This window comes from Scyliorhinus torazame, chromosome 1 (assembly GCF_047496885.1).
Source record: "Scyliorhinus torazame isolate Kashiwa2021f chromosome 1, sScyTor2.1, whole genome shotgun sequence".
Taxonomy (NCBI): Eukaryota; Metazoa; Chordata; class Chondrichthyes; order Carcharhiniformes; family Scyliorhinidae; genus Scyliorhinus; species Scyliorhinus torazame.
In genome coordinates this window covers 354660744-354678833 of record NC_092707.1, presented here as the reverse complement: position 1 = coordinate 354678833, position 18090 = coordinate 354660744, and the positions used below count along the sequence as shown (strand labels likewise).

At 57.8% G+C, this 18090-nt stretch overlaps 1 protein-coding gene across 5 annotated transcripts in view; it reads left to right on the top strand.

The window, feature by feature from the left end:
* Window positions 1–18090, top strand: part of thada (THADA armadillo repeat containing) — an 820576-nt gene that overhangs the window by 653 nt on the left and 801833 nt on the right. For all 5 annotated transcript variants that reach the window (XM_072510451.1, XM_072510443.1, XM_072510470.1 and 2 more), the window contains exon 2: window positions 2359–2453. In XM_072510451.1, coding sequence (XP_072366552.1) covers window positions 2359–2453 — 95 coding nt within the window. The remainder of the gene's footprint in view (window positions 1–2358; window positions 2454–18090) is intronic.

Sequence of the window (18090 nt, the reverse complement as noted above, 5' to 3'; positions counted from 1 at the left end):
AATGCAGTTTGTCCTGAATCTGTAACACTAGTGGTTCAAATGATGTAATCAGACACTGGCATATAAATCACAATAGAAGGTGGAAAAACTCAATAGCTCTGGCAGCAGAAGTTGAGTCATTGAACTTGGAACGTAAGCTCCATTCTCTCTTCACAGATGCTGCCAGGCTTGCAGAGCTTTTCTAGCACATTCTGTTTTTATTTCGGATCTGCAGTATTTTGCTTTTATTATACTGGTATAAAGCACCAAGTGTAGAAGTCTGAACCAAAAACAAAATGCTGGACAATCTCAGCAGGTCTGACAGCATCTGTGGAAGAAAGCGGAGCTGACGTTTGGAGTCTGGATGACTTTGCCAAAGCTACTGTAGAAGACTGGTTTACCCTCAACTTAAGTACCTTGTCTAATTCTAGTCATTGCACCTGGAAGAATATGAAGGCCATCAAGAGAGCGCAGTAGAAGATTTACGAGAATGGTTCCAAGGATGAGGGACTTCCGTTATGTGAATAGCTTTGAGAAGCTGGGACTGTCCTCTTGAGAAGAAAGGTTGAGAAGATTGACTGAGGTGTTCAGAATCCAGACAGGTCTGGACAGAGTAGATGGGGAGATACTTTTACCACTGGTGGAAAGGTCAAGAACCAGAGGGCACTGATTTAAGATGAATGGCAAAAGAACCAAAACTGGCATGGGGAAAAATGTTTTTATGCCATATGTTGTTAGGATCTAGATTGCACTGCCTGAGAGTGGTGGTGGCAGATTTAATTGTGACTTTCAAAAAGGAATTGGATAACCACCTGAAAGTTTAAATAAATGCAGGGCTACTTGGAAAGGACAGGGTGGCACCAGCTGAGTTGCTCTTGGGAGAACCTGCATGGACATGATGGGTCTAATGCCCTCCTGTGCTATAACCATTCTTTGATTCTAAAATATGACGACAAAAATTGAGAAATGCTTACATTTCTAAAGTGCCTCACAATAGTAAATTATTTTAAAGTGCAACTGCTGACAAGCAGTTGTGTCAGCTGCCTTATGCATGGCAAGATTTAAAAAAGGAAAGAGATGAACTCATTAATCTGTTTCTTGGCAATGATTGGAGCTTTTGGCCAACATTCCTCCCTTCAGAAGTTGTTAATTGTGTCATGACATTTCCAATGCACCTGAACCATTTAGGACAGGCAGTTATTTCAATGCCTTATCCAAAGGGCATCACTAAAAATAAGGCCACCTGTCAGTACTCTGGCAGGTCTGGTTTAAATCCTATACAAAGAACAACACAGGAATGGACCCTTCACCCTTCCAAGCCTGCGCTGTTCATGATGCCTGTCTAAACTAAAATCTCTGCACTTCCGGGGTCTGTATCCCTCTATTCCCATCCTATTCATGTATTTGTCAAGATGCCTCTTAAACGGCGCTATTGTATCTGCTTCCACCACCTCCCCGGCAGTGCTTTCCAGGCCCTCGCTACTCTGTGTAAATAAAACTTACCAAACACATCTCTAAATCTTCCCCCTCGCACCTTAAACCTATGTCCTCTAGTAATTGACTTTACCATCCTGGGAGAAAGCATTTGTCCATGTCACTCATAATTTTGTAAACCTCCATCAGGGCGCCCCTCAACCTCTGTCGTTTCAGTTAAAACAATCCAAGTTTATCCAACCTCTCTTCAAAGCTTAGACCCTCCAGACCAGGCAACATCCTGGTAAACCACTTCTGTACCCTCTCAAAGCTTCGCATCCTTCTGGTAATGTGACAACCAGAATTGTACGCAATATTCCAAATGTGCCCTAACTAAGGTTCTTTACAACTGAAGCATAACTTGCCAATTTTTATACTCAATGCCTTGACCGATGAAGACAAGCATGCTGTATGCCTTCTTGAGTGCCTTGTGTCGTCTGCAAACTTACTAATCAGACCAGCTACATTTTCTTCCAAATCATTTTTATATATATATATTACAAACAGCAATGGTCAAATTTTCTTGTAAGACTTGGACACAAAGCTTTGATAATAGTTGAAATGGTATTATAATTTTTACTCTTTGCAGCTGATCATGATATTGCTTCAAGTATGTTTCAGGTCACTACAAATCACTTGAGTTTTGCTCCTGGATTTTATAACATTGTGAACTAATTGAAGATGTTACACAAGAAATAAGTTTTATAATTGGAGAAGCTGATGTGTTTCAAAATTTAGCTCTGTAAATGGTCTTATTGACTTTGTTGTGTCTGCATGATTACAATAAAACATTTTGAGTAATGTATACTCTATTGACAAAATGCCAAAGAACATAAACATGCAAAATGCAATTAACCCTGCCCCCCACTATTATTGAAAAAATTGATTGCTCTCTTTTTTTCTCAGGTTTAACAACTGGTGAGGAGAATGGTCTTGCAATTCTGCTGCTGGAATGTGCAGAGCTCACTGATGGAATACAACAACTGCAATTACTGAAGAAGGTACAGTCTTACTCGCTCCTTCATTCAGAATTCATTACAACCACTTCAAGGAGCAACAGTAACGGACAATTATAGTGATGTTACTAAAGATATCTTTTATGTTTGCAGAAAGTAATGTTAAATCATTTCAACCTTTTCTGTGACTATTTTAAGCTGTTGCTTTAAAAAATGCTAATAGCCTTTTTTAAATCAAAGCCAGTATTTCAATACCATTAAATAATAACTAAATGCAAATAAACCATTTCAAATTTAGCTCAGAAATATTTGGATTTAATGAATGACTTGTAACAAATCAAATATCTCACACAAGACAGAAGATCACCAAGGTGCTCCATGTAAAAGTATGACTTTTTCTAGAATTTCTGAACTCAAAAGTCTTCAAGTCATTTTTGGAATGAGCAGAGAGGATCTGTAAAAAAGGAGTTTCTGCCAGCATTACTTTTGAAGTTCTCAATTAACATCCAACTACTAATGATTGTTGGGTATCTATTCCTGGGTGCTGATTTCTTGGACTTACGATGGCCAAATACTGTCTTAGATATCATACAACATTTCCATTACTTCCATAAGACCAAAAGAAATAGGAACAAGAGTAGGCCATATTGTGTTTGGCCTACTATGCCTAGCAAAGGAATCCACCAAACACCTTGACTTGTCCAAACCAGGATCTTTATTCAGTCACATGTGGTAAGACAGCAATCTGTTACAGAGCAGGTTATCACGGAGTTTCTTTGTACGCCTCTAGAACTAAACCTAGCATGACTGTTCACCTGTATGTCTTACTACCAGCCTCCCCAAAATGGCGACTCGGGGCTTTTCACAGTAACTTCATTTTAAGCCTACCTGTGACAAGTGATTTTCATTTCACTTCCTGCAACCATCTGGTAATGGCCGGATGTGCCTCCACTTATATGGGAGTCTGTGGTCACATGACCGTGGTCTTGAGTCCACATGGTATGTCTGCACCGCCACCTACTGGTTGGAGAGCGCACACCATCCATCTATGATATTGCTTACAGGCATATCACCACAGGCCATTTGGCCCCTCAAGCCTGCTCCACCATTCAATTGGATCATGGCTGAGTTGACATTCCTCACATTCACTTTCCTGCCCTTTCTCTAACGCTTGATTCCCTGACTGATCAAGAATCTATCTATCTGGACTTCCGGTGGCTGCTATGAGGGAGTAGGTAGCATATTTGGTGGGTCCCGCTTCGGTTGGACTTTTGGACCTTTTCCCCTGACTTTTTTGCGCTTTGGAGCGCGGAACTGGAAAACAATAGTATTCAGGCACTGGACCCATACAGAATTGTATGGACCTAAGAAGCCGGAGGGACCGTAAACAGCAGAAGTGGTTGAGTAAGGGCACAGTGGAGGCTGTGAGAGAGACCAGCATGGCTGGTGTTCAGAGCAAGGCGCTGACAGCCCAGCCCACAATGCAGCAGCTGCTGCAGACTATGCAGGAGGGCTTTTTGGCTTTGAAGCGTGACAACTTGGAGCCGCTTCAGAAGTCGATTGACCGGATGGGAAAAAGGCTGGATGATCAGGCTGAGAAGCTCCAGCAGTTGGAGAAGTCAGTGGAGCAGCAGGCTGACTTTCAAACGGTGGCGGATGTGGAGATTCGGAGGCTGAGGGACCAGCAAAAATTGCTTCTGAAAGGCTGGAGGACCTGGACAACAGATCTCGCCAGCAGAATGTGAGAATTGTGGGCCTCCCGGAGGAGGCAGAGGGGCTAGACGCTGCTGCATATGTGGAGGGTATGTTCCCGAAGTTGCTGGGGAACAAGGTGTTCCCGCGCCCGCCGGTGGTGGACAGGGCACACAGAGTGTAGGTGAGGCAGCCGCGACAAGGGGTCCCCCATGAGCGATGGTGGTACGCTTTCACAGGTACCTGGACAAGGAACGGGTGCTGCAATGGGCAAAGAGCACACTAAGCTGTATTTGGGACAATACCACCCTCCATGTGTACCAGGATTTGAGCGCTGAGGTGGCCAGGAGGAGGGGAGGCTACAGGCAGGTGAAGGAGATGCTGTATAAAAACAAGGTGAAATTCGGGCTGCTTTTTCCGGCGCGACTGTGGGTCACGTATAAGGGTCAGCACCACTATTTCGAGGAACCCGAAGAGGCGATGGACTTCGTTAAGAAGCAAGAGCTGGCCCTGAGCTGAGGACGTTTGGACTCATGTTAGAGCTTTTAAGTATATATGGTATCTCTCACGTTTTGAAAAGTGCCTGCATGTTTGGGTCAGTTTTTGTCGTTTCTTTTTTCGACCTTGTTGGGGGGTTGGAGGGTGGTAAGGATGTATCTTCTTTTTTTTTGCGTGGTTTACCCGAATGTTTCCTGTTTGGGCTCTTTGATTAGTTGGAGTTTGGTTGGGGGGACATTAATAAAGAAAACAGTTAAAAGCGTTGGGTTAAAATGGATGCTTCAGGGGAACTTTGTGCAATCTTTTTCTGTGTCTGTATGGGAAGGACTGAAGAGGGCCTGTTATTTCTTATCTCTTTTTTTCTTGTTTAACTTGAATGGTGCTATTGTGGGGGTTGTTTATGACTTGTATAGAGTGTTTGCTTACGTAGGGCTGATCTGGGGAAGTGGTGTGGAGGGGTCGGGGGAGGGGTGACTGGGAATAATGGGTGGGAGACGTGATGGTGCCGAGGCTGGGAGCCCCAGGCTAGCTGAGTGCAACTAGTCAATGGGCGCCGAGGTGGGGGGGTGTCCATATAGTTAGATTAGAGCAGGTGTTAGGTGATAGGATGGTGTTGGGAGGGGGGGGGGGGTGGGGTGGGGGGAGTTGATCTGCTGACGGGGATGGAAACTGGGCATAGTAACAGTGAGGAGGTCATGGGTGGAGCCGGTCAGGAGGCGGGCCAGCTGAAGCGCGACACATGGCTGGGGGCTGGCCAAGGAAAGGGGATGGCTGATCGGCAAAGGGGGGGGGGGGCGAAGTGCCCCCCCAACCAGGCTGATCACCTGGAATGTTAGAGGGTTAAACGGGCCAGTGAAGAGGGCGCGTGTGTTTGCGCATCTGCGGGTTCTGAAGGCGGTCACAGTCTTGCTGCAGGAGACGCACCTGAAACTGGCAGACCAGGTTAGGTTAAGGAAGGGCTGGGTCAGTCAGGTCTTCCATTCAAGGCTTGATTCTGTTGCTAACTTTTGGTTTGCTCTTAATTTGGCTCTGTTTAATCATGTTTGCTCACGAGTCGCCAGATATCTTTCGACACCGCCACAAGGTTCAGAACCGAATACTTGATCAATGACTCGATACGCCAGTTAGTAAGTTCAAAAGGAATGCTCATTTATTTACACACCGTCAAATCTACTCATGCATAAACTCTACAAACTAAACGACCACTATTACTAAAGCCTATACTTAGCTTCGGGTGCCCACTTAGTCAGAGGAACAATGGCCGTTGCTCGGTTCTGAGGCTGCTGGGTTGAGCTGTTTACAGGGTAGCAACTAGGAGCGTCTATCTCGTAGCGTGCGTTGACTTGGGACTTGGTCTGGTGCAGCTGCTAGGCAGGTCTCTTCGGTGAGAGCCAAAGCCAAAGGAGGGTGATTCTCCCTTGGGGGAAACCTTTTATACTAAAAAGGGCTTCGCGCGCTTTTGGGCGGGCCTTGAACTTGGCCTCAACTAATTGGGTCTTTCCCAATCATCTGTATCGATTTTCCTCCAATAGAGGAGTGGTTCCCTGATCGCTGGGCGTGTCCTGGTGACTTGTCAGTCTGCTTTGTCTTAGCTTCTTCTGGCGCCGGGAAGTCTGCCTTAACATTGTGTACCTAAATGTTTCCCTTTTGTCCCCGGAGATGGCTCATTGTATGTAGATTGTTTGGTAGTTTCTGTCCTGTCTGAGAGTTTAAGGTTCTAATCAACAGACAGAGTTTGCACCTGCTTGTTTCTTAGCATTGTCCAATTTTCCCTGCATTCTTTGCAAGTGTCCATTTTGTAATCGGGACGTGGCCATCCCAGATGGCGACACTCCTCCTTGTGATCCTCAACGCGAAGCGTGAAGGATCACATTACTATGTCGTCTTCATCTTCTGACCACCGGAGTACCCATACTTAGGCTCTACACTGTCCTATCCTATGCAACACAATTTTACCTAAACCATTTTAAATACATTCATTATCATAAAACTCCTTGAGGTGCTATGACATTAATACATGCATTACAGAAAAATAAAAAACCTGGAACCTCTAACTATTCTCAATGAACTATCCTCATTCAAACAATCCAAAAATAATCTATACATCTTAAACTGTACAAAATAGCAGCACACAAATTTCTCTGGCCTGGCAGTCAGACAGAGGTTTACATCTCTTTATTCCACAGAATACATGAAACAAAATTGATGCTCTTTAATCCGTCCCAATGCGTTCGGGGGTCTGATGAAGTCCGAAAATGGGGGACCTAAACCTGTATACCGGGGTGCGAGAGCATTATGCTCTCCTTCGCCATTTCCTGACTCTAAACGTTTGCACGCCACTGCAAAGTATCACCAGCACTCAGAGTGCTTCGGCTACATATGAGAGTGAGTACCAAAGAACAAAGAAAATTACAGCACAGGAACAGGCCCTTCGGCCCTCCCAGCCTGCGCCGATCCAGATCTTTTATCCAAACCTGTCGCGTATTTTCCAAGGCTCTACTTCCCTCTGTTCCCCACCCGTTCATATATCTGTCTAGGTGCATCTTGAATGATGCTATTGTGCCCGCCTCTACCACCTCTGCTGGCAAAGTGTTCCAGGCACCCACCACCCTCTAGGTGATAAACTTATCACACCAGGTCGGGGTATTGCTAGCTGTCACACGGGTTTACGGTTTGTGTGGTAGGGGTCAGGGGGGTAGCGTCCGCGCGCAACTGAAGGGATCCCGCTAAGATCAATGTGAACACAAAGGCTGTCTTCATCTTTGTCGGTTTTCTTCTTTGTCTTCCTCTGGGGTTCCTGAGTTTCTGGAGTTCTGTGAACACAAGCATAATTTCTGTTATTATCTTGCTTAAGATCTCGTATGTCTGTCTGTCCTTTATTGCCAATTTCCCTTTATAATTGGTCACCATCTGTGACTCCCTCATTTTTTAAAAAAACGAATATTTGGACTAGACACCTAAGAAAAATACTGCCGTACTGCGAGCCATCTCGCAGCCTGTGTGATTTACCATCCCACTATTTGAGGATGTAAATAGCATAGGGAAGCAACCTAAGGATTGCCAAAACCAAACAAAAGAATTTTGAACGTAACAAGCCAAAATGGGGTGTGTATGGGCCGCGGCGGGTAAGAAATGGGTGGAATCCCCGGGTAGGACGGTGATCAATGCAGTATGTGCTCTACCCTAGCGTAGCTGACCAGAGGGGGTCCTCAGGCAGGACGGGGACCAATGCCGTTTCTCCACTGCCTGAGCAACCGGCAAGAACGGGTAAGAATGTGGTCGTCGTGTGGGGCTGCCTCTCGAATTAGGAGAGCAACGATGAGTCGTGTTCTGTCGACAAACTAGTTCCTCTGAACTATTGTCTGGGACAAACTTGTACCTTTAACAAAGTTCTGGTGACAAACTAGTTCCTCTGAACTATTGTCTGGGACAAACTTGTGCCATTAACAGCCGGGGGACGTTAAAGGAGTGGTGACGTGGGGCCGTGAAAAACTTTCCGAGTTTACACACAACACTTAACGAGAACACTAACGAACAAACATTCAACAAACATGGTGCAGGTTCCATCAGAAAGGACACCGTATCTCCATCAGTTCCTTTTTCTGCATCATCTGGACACCTCACTGCTCAATAGCGAACAGGGTCGCAAAGGGATTGGTTTGGTGGGAGTCAGACTCTAAGTCATCATCTTCTCCCGGTGCCAAACTCTTGTCTGTAGTAACCGTGCTAAAGCTGCTTGGGGCAAATTGGGGTCCATCTCACCATTCCGGATGAGCCTGAACGAATTGTCTCGGTGCCAGAATCGTGTGTCGAGGTTGGAGCTACGATGCTTCAATCCGTAATCGTCGGGCGGTGAATCTGGGTCAGGGGCTTTGATATAAGTGATCTCAAATGGGTCGGTAGAATCATGCTCAGATTCGCCGGGAGTGGGGCCTGGTGCAGGGGTACAGTCGTAACGTGGTGTGCTGTGGCTATCGTCATTGTGATCGCTATCACTGTCGCTGCTGGTTGAGGGAAGGGAGAGGCGGAGTCGTGTCTCTGGGGGCGGAGTTGAAGTTGTGTCTGAGGGCGCGCTGGAGTGGTTGAGGGAGGGTAGGAAAACGTCATCTGTGGGCGGGGCATGCTCGTCTGCTGCTGCGAGCAGGATGTGGTGTGTGTGGTTATTCTGTGAGCCGTAAGCCTTGAGCTGGTTTATATGAAACCATGCAGACTTACCATTGAGATAGGTTAATTTGTATACTGAGGGGCTGACTTTGTCCAAAATGGAGTACGGTCCGGAAAATTTTGGGGAGAGGAATGAACAGAGGTTGTAAAGGGAAAGCAATAACTCATTGCCCTACTGTAAACTCAGTGGCGTGTACTGTTTTGTCGAAACAAGCCTTGCTCTGTTTCTTCCTGGTTCCAAGTCTCACTGCTGCGGCGAGTTGGGCTGCCTTTATGTTCTGTACTAGTTGTGTAACCGCATTTTCATGTGTGAGGGCTGTAACTGCGGGGCTGGCCAAATCCAGTCCTGGTAAATACTCAGTGCCTTTCATGGGGCGTCCGGTCATGAGGGTGTGGTGGGTATATCCTGTGGATGTAGATACCGTGTTTCTTAAAAACATCAAAGCAAATGGGAGAACTGAATCCCAGGTGCTATTATTTTGCTGTACCATTTTGACTGAGGGTGGCTTTCAATGTCCTATTCATTCGTTCTACAATACCACTTAACTGGGGTGGTATGCGATATGGAACTTTTGTCTAATGCCGAAAATCGTGAGGACGTTTTTCATTACACGTCCGGTGAAATGGAATCTTGTCGGACTCTATACTGCGTGGGAGGCCCCATTCTTGTAAATCGGTGTGTTGTTGGTGGAGGCTACGCCTTGATCCAACAAACTCTCTATTACTTTGGAGATTTCTCCCTCTGCTTCCTGGAGAAATCCGTACTGCTTCTGGGGTTTAGGGTCGGGACCTGTAATGTTCACAAAGCCAGCCAAACTGCCACAGTCATGCTTGTGCTGTGCAAATGCTGCTTTATGTTCCTGCAGGACTGCCCTAACCTGTTTGTCTGTACTAATGGCTCGGGGGTCGAACCAGAAGTCTCCTACTGAGCTATCCTATTTCCGTACTCTCCTACTGTGAGCGTGGCGGGGGCTCGTGCTGCCTTGCCATTTTCCAAACACACTTGTTAACTGCATCAAAAGAGGTGGGGGGGCGAGGTGGGGGGGGGGTGGGGGGGGCGTGGGGGGGGTGGGGGGGGTGGGGGGGGCGAGGTGGGGGGGCGAGTGTGGGGGAGGGGTGGGGGGGGGTGGTGGGGAGAGGTTGGGGGGGGGCGAGGTGGGGGGGGTGGGGGCGAGGTGGGGGGGGGTGGGGGGGGGCGAGGTGGGGGGGGCGAGGTGGGGGGGGTGGGGGGGGCGAGCGAGGTGGGGGGGGCGAGGTGGAGGTGGGTGGGGGGGGGCGAGGTGGGGGGGGGGGTGGGGGGGCGAGCGAGGTGGGGGGGGCGAGGTGGAGGTGGGCGGGGTGGGGGGGCGAGGTGGGGGGGGCGAGGTGGGGGGGGGCGAGGTGGAGGTGGGCGGGGTGGAGGTGTGGGGGGGAGGGGTGGGGGGGGAGGGGGGGGAGGGTGGGGGAGGGGAGAAGGAGGTGGGGTGGGGGGAGAGGTGGGTGGGTGGTGGGGGTTGGGGGAGGGGTGGGGGTGGGGGGGAGAAGGAGGTGGGGGGGTGGGGGGTGGGGGGAGAAGGAGGTGGGGGGGTGGGGGGTGGGGGGAGAAGGAGGTGGGGGGGGAGGGGGGGGAGGGAGAAGGAGGTGGGGGGGTGGGGGGTGGGGGGAGGGGGGGGAGGGGAGAAGGAGGTGGGGGTGGGGGGAGAGGTGGGTGGGGGTGGGGGGGGGAGGGGAGAAGGAGGTGGGGGTGGGGGAGAGGTGGGAGAGGTGGGTGGGGGTGGGGGGGGGGAGGGGAGAAGGAGGTGGGGGTGGGGGGAGAGGTGGGTGGTGGGTGGGGGTTGGGGGAGGGGTGGGGGTGGGGGGGAGAAGGGGGTGGGGGTTGGGGGAGGGGTGGGGGTGGGGGGGAGAAGGAGGTGGGGGGGTGGGGGTTGGGGGAGGGGTGGGGGTGGGGGGGAGAAGGAGGTGGGGGGGGTGGGGGGTGGGTTGGGGGGGGAGGGGGGGAGGGGAGAAGGAGGTGGGGGTGGGGGAGAGGTGGGTGGGTGGGTGGGGGTGGGGGGAGAAGGAGGTGGGGGGGGTGGGGGGTGGGGGAGGGGGGGGAGGGGAGAAGGAGGTGGGGGTGGGGGGAGAGGTGGGGGGTGGGGGGTGGGGGGGGGAGGGGGGGGAGGGGAGAAGGAGGTGGGGGGAGAGGTGGGGGGTGGGGGTGGGGGGGGGAGGGGGGGGAGGGGAGAAGGAGGTGGGGGTGGGGGGAGAGGTGGGTGGGTGGGTGGGGGTTGGGGGAGGGGTGGGGGTGGGGGGTGGGGGTTGGGGGAGGGGTGGGGGTGGGGGGGTGAAGGAGGTGGGGGTGGGGGGAGAGGTGGGTGGGTGGGTGGGGGTTGGGGGAGGGGTGGGGGTGGGGGGTGGGGGGTTGGGGTTGGGGGGAGGGGTGGGGGTGGGGGGGAGAAGGAGGTGGGGGGTGGGGGTTGGGGGAGGGGTGGGGGGTTGGGGGGAGGGGTGGGGGTGGGGGGGAGAAGGAGGTGGGGGGTGGGGGGGAGAAGGAGGTGGGGGCGTGGGGGGAGGGGTGGGAGGGGTGGGGGGGGGGTGGTGGGGGGGGTGGGGGGCGGGGTGGGGGGCGAGGTTGGGGGGGTGAGGTTGGGGGGTGAGGTGGGGGGGGCGAGGGGGGGGGTGGGGGGGCGAGGTGGGGGGGGGTGGGGGGGCGAGGTGGGGGGGGGGGTGGGGGGGGGGGGCGAGGTGGGGGGGGTGGGGGGGGCGAGGTGGGGGGACGAGGGGGGGGCGAGGTGTGGGGGGGGCGAGGTGGGGGGGGCGAGGTGGTGGGGGGGCGAGGTGGGGGGGGTGGGGGGGGCGAGGTGGTGGGGGGGCGAGGTGGGGGGGCGAGGAGGTGGGGGGGGTGGGGGGGCGAGGTGGGGGGGGCGAGGTGGGGGGGTGGGTGGGGGGGGCGAGGTGGGGGGTGTGGGGGGGCGGAGGTGGGGGGGGGTGGGGGGCGAGGTGGGGGGGGGGGTGGGGGGGGTGGGGGGGGGGGCGAGGGGGGGGGGTGGGGGGCGAGGTGGGGGGGGGTGGGGGGCGAGGTGGGGGGGGTGGGGGGGCGAGGTGGGGGGGGGTGGGGGGGCGAGGTGGGGGGGGTTGGGGGGGGGCGAGGTGGGGGGGGGATGGGGGGGGGCGAGGTGGGGGGGGATGGGGGGGGGGCGAGGTGGGGCGAGGTGGGGGGGGGGGCGAGGTGGGGCGAGGTGGGGGGGGGGGCGAGGTGGGGGGGGGGCGAGGTGGGAGGTGGGCGGGGGTGGGGGGTGGGTGGGCGAGGTGGAGGTGTGGGGGGGGAGGGGGGGAGGGGGGAGGGTGGGGGAGGGGAGAAGGAGGTGGGGGTGGGGGGAGAGGTGGGTGGGTGGGTGGGGGTTGGGGGAGGGGTGGGGGTGGGGGGGAGAAGGAGGTGGGGGGGTGGGGGGGTGGGGGGAGAAGGAGGTGGGGGGGTGGGGGGTGGGGGGAGAAGGAGGTGGGGGGGGGAGGGGGGGGAGGGGAGAAGGAGGTGGGGGGGTGGGGGGTGGGGGGAGAAGGAGGTGGGGGGGGGAGGGGGGGGAGGGGAGAAGGAGGTGGGGGGGTGGGGGGTGGGGGGGAGGGGGGGGAGGGGAGAAGGAGGTGGGGGTGGGGGGAGAGGTGGGTGGGGGGTGGGGGGGGGGGGAGGGGAGAAGGAGGTGGGGGTGGGGGGGGAGAGGTGGGGTGGGTGGGTGGGGGTTGGGGGAGGGGTGGGGGTGGGGGGGAGAAGGGGTGGGGGTTGGGGAGGGAGTGGGGGTGGGGGGGAGAAGGAGGTGGGGGGGTGGGGTTGGGGGAGGGGTGGGGGGTGGGGGGGAGAAGGAGGTGGGGGGGTTGGGGGGGGAGGGGGGGAGGGGAGAAGGAGGTGGGGGTGGGGGAGAGGTGGGTGGGTGGGTGGGGGAGGGGTGGGGGTGGGGGGGGAGAAGGAGGTGGGGGGGGTGGGGGTGGGGGTGGGGGGGGAGGGGGGGGAGGGGGGGGAGGGGAGAAGGAGGTGGGGGTGGGGGGGAGGAGGGTGGGTGGGTGGGTGGGGGTTGGGGGAGGGGTGGGGGTGGGGGGTGGGGTTGGGGGTTGGGAGGGGTGGGGGTGGGGGGGAGAAGGAGGTGGGGGGTGGGGGTTGGGGAGGGGTGGGGTGGGGGGGAGAAGGAGGTGGGGGGTGGGGGGGAGAAGGAGGTGGGGGCGTGGGGGGAGGGGGTGGGAGGGGTGGGGGGGGCGGGGGTGGGGGGGGGCGAGGTTGGGGGGGTGAGGTTGGGGGGTGAGGTGGGGGGGGCGAGGGGGGGGGTGGGGGGGCGAGGTGGGGGGGGGGTGGGGGGGCGAGGTGGGGGGGGTGGGGGGGGCGAGGTGGGGGGGGTGGGGGGGGCGAGGTGGGGGGACGAGGGGGGGGCGAGGTGTGGGGGGGGGCGAGGTGGTGGGGGGGGCGAGGTGGGGGGGGCGAGGTGGTGGGGGGCGAGGTGGGGGGGGTGGGGGGGGGGGGCGAGGTGGTGGGGGAGCGAGGTGGGGGGGCGAGGAGGTGGGGGGGGTGGGGGGGCGAGGAGGTGGGGGGGGTGGGGGGACGAGGTGGGGGGCAGGTGGGGGGGGCGAGGTGGTGGGGGGGCGAGGTGGGGGGGGTGGGGGGGCGAGGAGGTGGGGGGGGTGGGGGGGCGAGGTGGGGGGGCGAGGTGGGGGGTGGGGTGGGGGGGGGGCGAGGTGGGGGGTGTGGGGGGGCGAGGTGGGGGGGTGGGGGGGCGAGGTGGGGGGTGGGGGGGTGGGGGGGCGAGGGGGGGGGTGGGGGGGCGAGGTGGGGGTGGGGGGGTGGGGGGGCGAGGGGGGGGGGTGGGGGGGCGAGGGGGGAGGTGGGGGGGATGGGGGGTGCGAGGTGGGGGAGGTGGGGGGGCGAGGTGGGGGGGGGGGTGGGGGGCGAGGTGGGGGGGGGGTGGGGGGCGAGGTGGGGGGGGGTGGGGGGCGAGGTGGGGGGGGGGTGGGGGGGCGAGGTGGGGGGGGGATGGGGGGGGCGAGGTGGGGGGGGATGGGGGGGGGGCGAGGTGGGGCGAGGTGGGGGGGGGGGGCGAGGTGTGGGGGGGGGCGAGGTGGAGGTGGGCGGGGTGGGGGGGCGAGGTGGAGGTGGGCGGGGTGGGGGGGGCGAGGTGGGCGGGGTGGGGGGGGCGAGGTGGAGGTGGGCGGGGTGGGGGGGGCGAGGTGGGCGGGGGTGGGGGGGCGAGGGTGGAGGTGGGCGGGGTGGGGGGCGAGGTGGGGGGGGGGTGGGGGGACGAGGTGGGGGGGGGCGAGGTGGGGGGGTGGGGGGGGGCGAGGTGGTTGGGGGGGGTGGGGGGCGAGGAGGTGGGGGGGGGCGAGGTGGGGGGGGTGGGGGGGGCGAGGTGGTTGGGGGGGGGTGGGGGGGCGAGGAGGTGGGGGGGTGGGGGGGCGAGGAGGTGGGGGGGGTGGGGGGGGCGAGGTGGGCGGGTGGGGGGGGGCGAGGTGGAGGTGGGCGGGGTGGGGGGGGCGAGGTGGGGGGGGTGGGGGGACGAGGTGGGGGGGGGCGAGGTGGGGGGGGTGGGGGGGCGAGGTGGTTGGGGGGGTTGGGGGGCGAGGAGGTGGGGGGGGGGCGAGGTGGGGGGGGTGGGGGGGGCGAGGTGGTTGGGGGGGGTGGGGGGGCGAGGAGGTGGGGGGGGTGGGGGGGCGAGGAGGTGGGGGGGGTGGGGGGGCGAGTGGGGGGGGCGAGGTGGGCGAGGTGGAGGTGGGCGGGGGGGGGGGCGAGGTGGGGGGGGGTGGGGGGACGAGGTGGGGGGGGGGGGGTGGGGGGGGCGAGGTGGTGGGGGGGGGTGGGGGGGCGAGGAGGTGGGGGGGGTGGGGGGGCGAGGAGGTGGGGGGGGTGGGGGGGCGAGGAGGTTGGGGGGGGTGGGGGGGCGAGGAGGTGGGGGGGGGTGGGGGGGCGAGGAGGTGGGGGGGGTGGGGGGGCGAGGAGGTGGGGGGGGTGGGGGGGGCGAGGTGGGGGGGGGGTGGGGGGGGCGAGGTGGTGGGTGGGGGGGGGGTGGGGGGGGCGAGGAGGTGGGGGGGGGTGGGGGGGCGAGGAGGTGGGGGGGGGTGGGGGGGGGCGAGGTGGGGGGGGCGAGGTGGGGGGGCGTGGGGGGGGCGAGGTGGGGGGGGTGGGGGGGGGGCGAGGTGGGGGGCGGGGGTGGGGGGGGGTGGGGGGGGCGAGCGAGGTGGGGGGGCGAGGTGGGGGGGGGCGAGGTGGGGGGGGGGTGGGGGGGGCGAGCGAGGGTGGGGGGGGTGGGGGGGCGAGGTGGGGGGGCGAGGTGGAGGTGTGGGGGGGGGTGGGGGGGCGAGGTGGGGGGGCGAGGTGGAGGTGTGGGGGGGAGGTGGGGGTGGGGGGGGAGGGGAGAAGGAGGTGGGGGTGGGGGAGAGGTGGGTGGGTGGGTGGGGGTTGGGGGAGGGTGGGGCGTGGGAGGGGGGGAGAAGGAGGTGGGGGGTGGGGGGGTGGGGGGAGAAGGAGGTGGGGGGGAGAAGGAGGTGGGGGGGTGGGGGGGGTGGGGGGAGAAGGAGGTGGGGGGGGTGGGGGGTGGGGGGGAGAAGGAGGTGGGGGGGTGGGGGGAGAAGGAGGTGGGGGGGGTGGGGGGGGTGGGGGGAGAAGGAGGTGGGGGGGTGGGGGGTGGGGGGGAGAAGGAGGTGGGGGGGTGGGGGAGGGGGTGAGAAGGAGGTGGGGGGAGGGGGTGAGAAGGAGGTGGGGGTGGGGGGGAGAGGGGGAGGTGGGGGTGGGGTGGGGTTGGGGGGAGAGGTGGGGATGGGGGGAAAGGTGGTGGGGGTGGGGGAGAGGTGGTGATCGGTGGGGGGGAGAGGGGGGGAAATCGGTGGGGGGAGGGGGGAGAGAGAGAGAGGGGCCCTGCACTTGGTACCTTTTGGCGGGAAATCGGGGCCTCTGATAGGGGGATGGGCTCGGGGCTGGTTAAGGGACTTGAAAGGGCACGGGAAGAGACAATCAGGTTAATGGGTCCTTGGTGTGTGGGAGGAGGTCCCGAACGCTCGGGCGGGAGACAGACAGGCGCCAAGGTCAGTGGTCAGCATAGCTAGCGTAGGTCAGTGGGCACCAGCGAGAGTAGGAGGAGGGGCGGTCTAGGGCCAAGTTCAGGACCTGGCAGATCAGGCCTCGGGGCGCAGGGGAGGTCGGGGCGGGGGGTGGGCAGCTGAGAAGTAGAGCAGAGGAGACTTAAGTGGGCAAGGGGGCGTGACTAGGGATCCCCTGTTGAGAAAGTAGCTTGCAGACTCTCGGGGAACAGCGCAGGAAACCGACAGCAGCAGCTCCCGCGGGCGGCGGGGGGGAGGAGGGGGGTTAGAGCCACGTTAGTTTTTGTTGAACACGTGCGGCATGGGCAAACAGAGCTGACAGGGAAAGTGTCTTATTAACATGTTTAATCTACCCCACTGTTCGTTTTCACTATGTTAAGGGCCTTTTTTCTCTCTGTAAATGTTACAAATTTGTTTTAAAAATAAAAATTTCAAAAATAAAAAATAAATGCGGTTTTGCCAGCTCCTTTTCGTCCAGGCCGTACATGGTTGCCTGTTGATTGACTTTCGCGGAAAAATTGGTGGGGGTCTGAAGTGGGAAGGAACGGTGTAATTTTTCCACACGCGTCCCGTAATTGGGTGGCCCTGCGGTGTGTGGTTACAGGATTCATGGGGATGTGTTCTGCCTGTTCGGTTGGGGGTTGGGGCGCTTTCTTTTTCTGGGGTTTTTCCCTGCGTACATGTCCCATGTACGTATCTATGGGCAGTCTCGTTCAATTCCTGCCAGTCGGGCCGTTTTCTTGATCTAATTGGGGTCCGAATGTACTCTGAAATCCATTTTGCACGGACAGCGGAGATTGCAATTCTGCAATTTGCTTCCGGCACTTTGCGTGGTCTACGGAGCTCTGCCTTTGTTTCGTCGTGGAAGTATGGAGTGCTCGTAGGGCTGCTTTTAAATCATTGCACTGTTTCTGCAATTTCTCAACTTGCTGTTCTGTTTCTTGTCTTACCAAGACCGCACGTTGCGTGTCCTGGTAGGCCTTATAATATTGCGTCTGAAAACTATTCAAATGTGCGAGACAAGACTGATGTGCCCTCTTGGCAACATCCACCTCTCTGTCCCTTGCTGATAACTGCTCTTTCTGATCTCGATTCTCTTTCTCTACCTCACTCAGTTCTACCTCACTACTTCTGTCTCTCTCCTCTATCTCTCTACGGAGCGTCCTAACGACCTCCTCTGTGCCTCGCAATTGTGCCAAACAGGATACGATTGCCATCGGCTTGCGAGCTTTCCCTAAGCTCTTCTTGTGGATCTCTGACAGGTTCTCCCACCAAGTATGTCCTATACTCCCGGATCCTGTTTCCTCATTATTGCAGAATTCACTCCAAAGGGGCCATCCTTTCCCTTTGAGATATTTCCTGATCTCATCTTCCCAAACGGGACACTGCCCTATCCTACTGGTCGCTGCGACCTCGAATTCCTGGGGGTTCATAAGGCGTTCCATTGCCTTCATTGCCATTCTCTCTATCTAGGACCTCTACTGAATTTGGAACAGGGGGTGATAAAGTAGTGATGTAAACACGGGTACGGCTTACGTTTATTTCCGGCCTACAAATCTCCAGACAGTTTTACGCAACAAAATCTCTCCGGTTTACCTAATATCCCTGTTAGTACGCATGCATTAACACACTTCCGAATCTCAGAGGCTGGATCAGTACTGTTTTGACGCTTGTGGTTTTTCTTTTTGTTCCCAATTGGATTCTCAATTCAAATTTTGGGTTCTCTCGGAGTGGTTAGGCCACTTCTATGTCGAGTCCCGGCAGAGTCGCCAGTAAATGTTGCTAACTTTTGGTTGGCTCTTAATTTGGCTTTGTTTAATCACGCTTGCTCAAAGTCGCCAGGTATCTTTCGACACCGCCACAAGGTTCAGAACCGAATACTGATGAATGACTCGATACACCAGTTAGTAAGTTCAAAAGCAATGCTCATTTATTTACACACAGTCAAACCTACTCATGCATAAACTCTACAAACCAAACTACCACTATTACTAAAGCCTATACTTAGCTTCGGGTGCCCACTCAGTCAGAGGAACAATGGCCGTTGCTTGGTTCTGAGGCTGCTGGGTTGAGCTGTTTCCAGGGTAGCAACTAGGAGCGTCTATCTCGTAGCATGCGTTGACGTAGGACTTACTTGGTCTGGTGCAGCTGCTAGGCAGGTCTCTCTCTTCGGTGAGAGCCAAAGCCAAAGGAGGGTGATTCTCCCTTGGGGGATACCTTTTATACTAAAAAGGGCTTCACGCGCTTTTGGGCGGGCCTTGAACTTGGCCTCAACTAATTGGGTCTTTCCTAATCATCT